At 37.1% G+C, this 10,257-nt stretch overlaps 1 protein-coding gene across 1 annotated transcript; it reads right to left on the bottom strand.

Moving 5' to 3' along the window:
* LOC107136379 (forkhead box protein O1) lies at window positions 1–9,111 on the bottom strand. Its single transcript, XM_015478618.2, has 3 exons — window positions 9,027–9,111; window positions 601–1,952; window positions 1–105 (listed from the first exon to the last, which is right to left on the bottom strand). The coding sequence occupies exons 1-2, from the start codon at window positions 9,109–9,111 to the stop codon at window positions 613–615; spliced, it is 1,425 nt and encodes a 474-aa protein (XP_015334104.2). The 3' UTR covers window positions 1–105; window positions 601–612.
* Window positions 9,112–10,257: the final 1,146 nt, after the last annotated feature.

Raw genomic sequence — 10,257 nt, 5'->3', positions numbered from 1 at the left:
GTGTGTGTTAAATCAAGAAAACTAAAGGAGGGGTGAAGGACATCTTTGGACTGCTTCTCTCAGTTCCTGCTGTCAGACAATCTGAAGTACGTTCATAAGTGTAGCCTAGGGGGAAAAACACAAACATACACACATATATACACACAGTGAAAATACAGCCAAATTAAAATCAATTCAACTTCACAAACTAGAGTGATACACATACTTGGGGTGGGGGCTAGGGGAAGCTAGTGCTTTCTAAAACTGCTCTAAAAAATCATTCATTGGAAAAAAAGTTCCACTTTAAAAAGACCCCTTCAGCATTTGATTTGTATCAAATGTACTCATTTATTGAAGAGCTATTAAAAAGATGAAGCCATCTAACTGTCAAAAAATCTTTAAAGCAGTTAAAAAGATGCTTTCTTGTATTTTTAAGCTCAAAAGGCAAATGGATAAGCTGCAAAAAAGGGGAGTGGGGAATGGATAAAAGATGTTTTGCTGCAAGGGACAGTCAGTTGATATCAAGAAAGTCCTAACCATGGAGACACGTGGCAAATTACCGTGTTCCTCTCTTTTAAGTTCTACTCTTCAAGAGGCCTTTTGATATTGGGGTGAACTTACCTGCTCACTAACTCAGCCTGACACCCAGCTGTGTGTCGTCGTCTTGACACCGTGCGGGAAGCTTTGGTTGGGCAACACATTGTCAAAGTTAAAATCCAAGGTATCTCCATCCATGAGGTCGTTCCGAATTATGGATTCCATGTCACAGTCCAAGCGCTCAATAAACATGCTGTCCAAGTCACTGGGGAGCTTCTCCTGGTGGAGAACGCCCATCCTGCCATAGCCATTGCAGCTGCTCACTGAGGAGTAGCCACCCACGGCACTCATCTGCATGTGGTGGGGCAGAGGCACTTGTAAAGGTGTCTTCACTGGGGTCAGGCGGTTCATACCCGAGGTGTGAGGCATGGTGTTCACCGTGTGGGGCAGGGCACGCCCATTAACTGCAGATGTTTGCTGGGCATGTCCAGGGTGGGTATGGGAGCTGGGATTCATCATTTTATTATGAGATGCCTGGTTGCCATAGGCTGGCATGACTGAATTAGGACCCAACATCACATTCTGGCCCAGAACCCTGCTGTTGGGTTGGGCCACCCCAGGATCAACTGATGACATAATGTCATTATGGGGAGGAGAATCAGAAGTAAGTAACTCCTTCAAGAGTCCCTGTGCACAGTTAAACTGATTCAATCCTCCATAGCTTGATTTGTTGTCCTGCAGTGTTTGCATAGGCATCTGGGACAAAGGGCTCATGCTGGACTGGCCATATGTATATTTTTGGTAGTTTGGACTGGGTGAGTTCAGACTGGTGCTTGGTGGTGCAAACGAGTAGCATGGTGTCTGCTGCATCATGCTGCCAGGTGATGACTGGGTTGAAACAGTTAATGACGTTGGGGATGACAGAAGGTTGAGATTATCCAAAAGGTTTTCCATGTTTTCAGGATTGCTTATCTCAGACAGACTGGGCAGAGTAGAAGCCATCTTTGAGGCAGATGGTGGGTACACCAGAGAATGCACATCCCCATCTCCCAGATCATCTTGTTCCGTCATAATGGGAGAAAGTCTCCCACTAATAGTACTAGCATTAGAGCTAGTTCGAGGGCGAAAGGTACTCCAGTTATCGAAGTCATCGTTGCTGTGGGAGCCAGGGCTCGCAGGCCACTTGGAAAACTGAGATCCAGGGCTGTCGCCAGCACCCTCCTGGCCAGACTGAAGGGATGCTTTTTTCTTGGCGGCTCGGCCTCGGCTCTTAGCAAATTTACTGTTGTTGTCCATGGATGCAGCTCTTCTCCTGGGGGATTTTCCACTCTTGCCTCCCTCTGGATTGAGCATCCACCAAGAACTTTTTCCAGTTCCTTCATACTGCACACGTATGAACTTGCTGTGTAGAGACAGATTATGACGAATTGAATTCCCTAATTAAGCTTAGCTGGTTCCTTGATGTTTCTTTTTTGTTTAGGATGGAAGTGATGAGGTGTTGAGTCTATAATAGAAGCTTTCAAAATCATTTCTTCTGGGTCTTTTGAGTTGTATGATTCATTTTGTTATCTATAGTTATAACCTGAGTCTACTTTGTGCTTTGAGTATAATCCTTGCTGCTCAGCCTCAGGTGATTTATTTAAAAACTAACATGTTTTTTCTCTCTTTTCTTTTTTCTTTCTTTCTCTTTCTTTTCTCCTTCGTCCCCTCTCATGTTGCATAACATCAGGGAAAACAAAACTAACATTTTTTTTTTTTTTATTCCAGGCTAAGCTATTCTGTCCTTCACGGCTCCAAAGAATATAAATGCCCACAAGAATAAACAAACTCGAAACCTGGGAACTAGAGCAAAGGCTCTCTCAAGTACACCCATTAGACACTAACTAATTTTACCTACTGGTAATATTTGTATTCTTTTAAAAGGCCTATATCCTCACAGACCTTTGCTAGCAAATCAATAAGACTTTTTGTTTACCTCAAAATGGTTTGGCAATTCAGGGTATAGTTTTATATAAATTTTAGGATTACTTTGGAATTCTGTGAAGAAACTCATTGATATTTTGATGAAGATTGCATTGAATCTGTAGATTGCTTTGTCTAATATGGAAATGTTTGACAATATTGATTCTTATGACCCATGAACAATTTTTTTATGTGTCTGCTTCAATTTCTTTCATCAATGTTTTATAATTTTCATTGTGTATATCCTTGACATTTTGGGGTTAATTTATATTGAGGTATTTATTTCATAGCTATTATCAATAGGATTTCTTTCTTGATTTATATTTGAGATAATTTACTATGAGCATTTGGCAGTGCTATTGATTTTTGTATGTTGATCTTGTACCTTGCAACTTTCCTGTATTCATTTAACTTGTTCTAGAAGCTTTTTGATGAAGACTTTGTGGTTTTCTAGGTACCAAATTATGCCATCTGCAAACAGTTTCAGTTTAACTTCCTCTTTTCCAATTTGGATATCTTTATTTCTTTCTCTTGCCTAATTCTATGGCTAGGACTTCCAGCACTATGTTGAATAAAAGTGGTGGGAGTGGATATCCTTACCTTGTTTTGACCTTAGAAAGTTTTCAGCTATTCACCATTGAGTAAAAAGTTATGTCTGCTTATTATAAATGTTCTTTCTTGAGTTGAAGTAAATTATTCCATACTCTTAATTCTCTTTTTTAAGTATATATTAATATTCAATATGCTTGTTTACAACAACTTCAATCCCTTAAAACCTTAACATTTATAATGAGGAAGACCAGTTTACCTGACCATTTTTAATTCATTTATCTGTTCCTTTCATATAAACAACTCTATATTTGGATTATGCGCTTATGTTGGTATTTCTTGATTTTTGCCTTTTAAAAACTATGAAACTTGAAATGAAAAACAGTATAATGTGCACAGTAATTCTCTACATCTCTATCAGAGCATTTACCTTGATGACAATTGTCATATATTCAAAATGCAGTGGTAACATTACTATGGTTATGTACATAGTGGATACTGTGCTGCTCATTTGTTAAAAGAGGGGCTGGGCTCTTTCTCCTAAACATCAGGGCCAGTCTTAGCCATCCCACTTCACCCTCTCTTGGAGTGCTGTGATCCCAGGTGCATCAGAGCTTCTGCAGGAGCTTTGTGTGGTGACTGATAAAGTTGAATATTAAGTTTAATGACCCAAGAATTTCAGAAACACCTACCCAAGAGAAAAAGGCTCAGTGGGAATACAAAGGAGAAAAAAGAATAGAGAATGCTGCTCTAAGTGGAGAATGATGTGGAGAAGATGAGGAAATGAGCAGTAATAGATATGAGATGAGAAGAAGAGTAAGTGAGGTAACAGAGGAGATGCAAAAGGAAGGAAAGTGCTATAGAAAACAGCTAAGGTTGATCTCAAGTGTGTTACATTACACAAGTGAATAAGTAGGTAAAACTTTATTGACACATATGAGATTTTTATACCTAAGTCATGTCTATAACATCTTAATTTTTAAGAATTTATCAAGCTTAAGCTTATCACTGAAGCTTGATAAATTCTTAAAAATTAAGACCATTATCATTCAGTGATAATGGTCCGAGAGCTGAATGATCCCTGGTAACTAGGAAGAAGAGTTAAGGAGACTCCATTCATACTAACTGGAAGCGAAGTAAAAGCAAACAAAACATGAAAAAATTATGTTTCCCCACTCCTTGCAAAAGAAGTGTCAAATTCCAATTCTTTTTCTGTCTTCATGTATGACTGCTGTCTTCATTTATTTTGTATACTTTACAGATATTAATATATATACACATATCTACACACATATATATGAGATTCTGATACAAAGCAATATTTTGCTATACAAAATAGCAAACAATACAATTTAAAGGGTATTTTTTCTTTTCTTAATTTAACTTTAGAATAGAAAATACTAAAGATTCCTTTGGTTGCTAGTCTTAGAAAAAAAAATCAGAGTCACTGAGGATCATTAAATCTGTGCATGGCTTTGTTACTTTTAACTTTAACTGATTATCTGAGGTAATTTGTGTAAATTAACAATACCCTGTGAAATGTTTAGGAGACCAGAATATTCACTGGAGGCTTTATTAAAAGTTTGGCCCTTGGAGACTGGGAATTGAATAAGTTCTATAACTGCAAGTAGGTTTTCTTTCTTTGCAAACAATGCACAATGGGCATTATTAGGGAATAGAGATCTCTGGTAAAGAAACCTTCCAAGTGACAGAATGAGAAGAGCATTTGTACTGAGGCATCCCTTTGGGCCAGCGACATCATTAGCAGGAAGTGATGGAGTCTGTTCTTCACGGACTGTACTTTCATAATATGAGGGAACAAGAATCAGAGAAAACCTAGTAAATTGATAGCCAACATTTAATTAAAGAAAAAAACAACAATCCAACCTTAGAAAAATCACCCTGGTGCCCTGCCCTTTGATATTCTATGTCAAATGTTTGTTTCTCAAAGGACCTTGGCATTCTTCACCTTTGGAATGGTTTGGCTCTTCCAGAGAAAGACCTTCAAGCACCTTTGGCAATTTCCTCTGAGAACCACCAAGTCATAATAATTTGGTCAATAAATAAATAAATATTCCTTACCTTTTCTTTTATAAAACATTGTGAAGTAAATAAAGTAACTAAAAAAAAATACTCAGCAACAATACAAATGGCTGCTTTTATAGAGTACTTAAGCCTTTTAAGTATTGCTAAATAGGAACAAAAACCCAAAGCTTCACCTTAAGGAGATAGCATGCCAGTGTGGCAAGTAAGGTTAGAATAAGAATATGTGAGCAACAATACTAGAGAATATGTTGGATGTTCCCCCACTTAATTTGAGCTCATCCAAAAGCAAACACTGAGATGGAGATCCAAGAGGGGGATCTCTGGGAGGTAACCCCAAGAACCATGAAGGATGCAGAGTGAGACAAAGGAAGGAAGAAAACAAATAAATATTGTCTTAATGAACAGGTTGACAGGTTGCATCTGTAAGAAGCAGATACCTTCTGAAACACAGTGTAAAACAACTCTCAATTGACCAACCAAGGAATAAGAAAGTCCAAAATGCTTATTGTAATTCATTTGATATCAAAGCCTTAGCTTTTAAGTTAATTCCCCTGGGAAGGTTTCCCTGTCCCCATGCCCAAACTAAGGCAAGTCTACCAATTATATGTTTCTAGACTTTTCTTCACAATATAGTTATCATGATTTTTTAAATGTGTTTTTATCCACTACAAACAATAAGCACCAGGGGAGCAGAGACTATGCTAGACTTGCTCACTGCCTATCCCAAGAGACTAGCACAGTGCACAGTGCCTAGTGGCCCATTGACACTCTATTTTTAATAAAGGCATGAAAGAATATTTTAGTGAATATGTTAGTCAGTTTTCATCACTGTCACAAATTACCTGGAAAAAAAACCTAAAGGGTGAAAGATTTATTTTGGCTCATGATTTCAAAGGTTCCATCTATGATCAGGGGCTCCATTGTTGGGGTCTGAGGTAAGACAGAATGTCATGGTGGAAGGAAAGCTTCTGTCCTCATGGCAGCCAGGAAGCAGAGAGAGAAAGAGAGAAGAACAGGGGTGGGAACATGATCTATCCTTCAAGGACACATCCCCAGTGGCCTACTTTCTCTTAAAGTTTCAACCAGTTTGCAATAATGCCATCAAATTATGTATCATCAATGGATTAATTCTCCTATGGGGTTAGTGCCCTCATGATCCAATCACTTACTAAAAGCCTCTTCTCTGCAAATTGATGCATTGGGAACCAATTCTTCAACACAATTCTTCTGTTTACTGTAGCAGTAAACAGAGTATAGAAACTAGAATAGTGTGTCTCTTTCTTCTTCCCATTATCTGGTTAACTCCAAAGTATGCTGTAGCCTCATCTTCAAGGATGCTCTTCCTGACCCATCTCCTATATCCTGTGACAGCCTAGGGTAGTCAGAAGGGAAAGTTCCTCTACACATGAGGTAATTTCCCTTTCTCTTTAAGAACCAGCTATATGCCATTGCAAATTGTTGTTTTCTAATACCTAAGATCCAGTCAGAGAGGAAACTTCAACAAATGCTCATGTTGAAATGAAGAGAAGCAGTTTTAAAAATGAATGTTTAAACTGTCCAGTTTTCCAGAGAGCTCAAGGACAACAAAGGTTATGGAAAGATAATTGAACATGATGAGTAGGCCACCTGGATAATGAAGTTTTTATGATATGATTGGAATTAAGCAAGGTTGCAGGCAATTAAAGAGAGTTAATGAAAGCAGCAGGCATAGACTGCTTTTCAAATATTTTTAATACTAAAACTCGAGAAAAATGAGACATAAACTAAAAGGGTTGGCAGTAAGGCCTATCCACTTTTTGTCAAAATAGGGCAGAACTATACATCTTTGGGGAAAAAAATCTCTTTTACAATGGCAAGTCTAAAGTTAGTTAAATCTTTTAACTATTCACTTTTAATAAAAATACTTTACTCTTGGGTAATATCTTATCTCTCCTCTTCTCCATTTTTTCCCTCTTCTTTCTTTCTATTCCACTCCCTTCAGCTTCCTTATCAGACAAATTGTCCAGTAGGTAGCCATCAAATATATGGCTTTTATATAATCAAAATGCATATAGTCTGAATTACTATGTGCTTTAAATTCTTTAAGCACATCATACTTAAAATACTTGAAGTGAAAAGCACAGATAAAATAGCTTATCAATAATTTTTATATATTACATGTTGAAACAATAATATTTTGGATATTAAGTTAAATCACATATTTAATATTAAAATGGTTTTGATATGTTTCTTTGCACTACTTTTTAATGTGGTTACTAGAAAATTCTAAATTATATTTTTGGCTTCCATTAATTTCTATTGACAATGTCACTCTAGACCTTCTTATCTATTTGCTCTCCCTAGGTTTTAGACTCCATTTGTAGCCAGTTTGACACATCCTTATGCCTCATCACATAAGCATACACTCAGCCCTCTCCACCTGGTCCCAAACACATACAATCTCTGTTGTTTTTTCAGTATGAATGATTTGCATATCCTGCATTTATTACTATAGTAGAGTCCATGTACTTCTAAATTATATTTTATTTTTTGTTTTTAAACATGAGTATTTTAGAACAGTGTTTGATTTACAGAGTTGTTAGAGATAGTACAAAATGTCCCCCTATGCCCCCACAACTGGTTTCCCTTTTTTTTTAACTTTCATTTTTTTATATTTTATTAGTGCATTATAATTATACATAATAGTGGTATTCATCTGGACATATTCATAAAAGCATATAACATAATTTGTTGCATTTCAATCCCCAGCATTAGCTTTTTCCCTCTCCTCCTTCCTCCCCCAGTCCCCTTCCTCTGGTCTATTGGTCTTCCTATTATCTTTTTTTAATTGGTACATTATAGTTGTACATAAAAGTGGAATTCCTTGTGATATATTCATACAAGCAAATAGAATAGTTTGGCCAATTTCATTCCACAGTTTCTCCCCATTCCCATCCTCCTCCTTCCCCCTCAATTCCCTTCCTCCAGGCCACTGTTTTCCCTTTTATGAGATCTTCCATTTTTAAAACTAATTATTTCTTTCTACCTTTCACATATGAGAGTAAACATTCAACCCTTGACTTTCTGGGTTTATTTTACTTAGCATGATGTTCTCCAGTTTCATCCATTTACCTGCAGATGACATAATTTTAGTCAGTATGACTTAGTAAAATTTTATTGTGCAAATATTCCACATTTTCTTTACCATTCCTCTTTTGAAGGATACCTAAGCTGGTTCTACAACCTGGCTGTTGTGACATCTTCTTTCAAAAATATCAGAAGTACTTCATACTCAGTATGAGTAAAAATCAGACTTCTTTCTTACTCTCCTCTTTCCTCAAGCTGATCCTGTTCCCATGTTTCCATTTTCAATGAGTGCCGTCAACACTCTGCTACATAACCAAAAGTTTAGATCCTCCTTCTCTGAACCCTATATCCAATTATAGCACACAATTTTGCTCATACTACTGCTTTAATATTTCTCCAATTTGTCCATTCCACTCCTATTTCTACCACTTTATACATGCTACCATAATCTCTTGCCTATAAAACGTTGGTCTGTCCACATCCGATTTTGCCTACTTCATACTTCAGCCAGAATTAAGTTACAAAATGAAAATCTGATCATGTCAGGCTTCTTTTTTTTCATGTCAGGCTTCTTTAAACTGTCCATAGATTTTTATTGCTGTTAGAATAAAAACCCAAATTGTTAATATAATCTACAGTCTCCTATGCTATCTGTCTCCTACTTATATCTCCCCATCCCTTGAACCATCTTCCCCTGGTTCTTTTTGCCTCACTGATCCTTTTTCAGGACCTTGAGCTTGCCATGTTGCCTTCAGAAATAGGGTCTTTATTTGTTCTCCTCAAAACTTATCTACTCCACCCTTCTGATCACTCCTCTTCAGCCTCTAAAGTTCAACTCAGTCATCACTTATTTAAGGAAGTGGGTCAGCTCCCTAAATTTGACCTACCACAAGTGACAATGATGATGGTGGTGCTAGTGGTGAGAGCACATAGCATTATTGGACACTCACTATGTATTAGGCTGTCTCCCATTGCTACACATACAAAGAGGAACCAAATCTTCAAAACTAATTTTTTTAGTCTTCATTTTCAGAATATAATCTATTGTAATATATAATATATATTTTCTTATGAGGAAATTGAAGAACATAGAAGTTAAATATTTTCACAAGATCAACTAAAAAGTAAAACAGACAAAATTCAAAATTAAGCACCCTGGGCTAGGAATGTAGCTCAGTGGAAGGGGACCTGCCTAACATGCACGAGGCCCAAGGTCTGATCTCTAGTACCATAAAAATAAATTTATTTATTTATTAGAATAAAAATCAAGCATCATAGTTTCCAAATCTCACAGACTTAACCACTACATACTGCGTTTTCAGACTAAGTTTCACCCCCTCTAGAGCCTCATATCTCCAATGACCTTGCTTTATTTTTAAAGAACTTATACACTCACATTCATTAGAGTGATTATTTGGAGAATATCTATATCTCATGCCTTTCCTGATATATTAGTCAGCTTTTCATTATAATAAAAAATATTGGAAATAGACTACTTTGTAAAATAAAGAGGTTTATTTAATTTATGGTTCTGGTGTTTCAAAGTCCAAGATTGGGCAACTCCATCAGTATACTTTTTGGCTGGGGCCTTATAGCAGATGGCAAGAGAAAGTGCAAGAGCAAGATAGCCAGACAGGAATCCAGAGGATTCAAGGTTAGTCTCAATCTTATAATGGCCACCTTGAGAGAAGAGTTCCGAAATACTATGAAAGTTAAAAAATTCTTTCTGAGAGAAGATTTCCCCCCAGTTGTTTAAGGCCCTCCCAATAGGACCCATCTCTTAAAGGTTCTTTATTGTCCACATTGCCATAGTGGGGACCAAGCTTCCTCTTCTGTTCTTTGTGTTCTTAGAAATGGGTCTCTGGAGTTCAGCCGTAGCTGAACTTCCACATGAATGGGGAAAGTCAGCATACTGCATGAAATTCATACATACTGCATGAAACTTAGAGAAGCCTGATCCAACCATATCTAAACCATAACACTCGAGAAATGCCGTTGGGATTTTGATTGGCATTGCATTAAACCTATAGAGAACTTTTGGTAATATCGCCATTTTGATGATGTTAGTTCTGCCTATCCATGAACAGGGTATATTTTTCCATCTTCTAAGATCTTCTT

The sequence above is a fragment of the Marmota marmota genome, unplaced genomic scaffold (assembly GCF_001458135.2).
Source record: "Marmota marmota marmota unplaced genomic scaffold, marMar, whole genome shotgun sequence".
Classification (NCBI taxonomy): Eukaryota; Metazoa; Chordata; class Mammalia; order Rodentia; family Sciuridae; genus Marmota; species Marmota marmota.
This window is presented reverse-complemented; position numbering and strand designations above follow the sequence as displayed.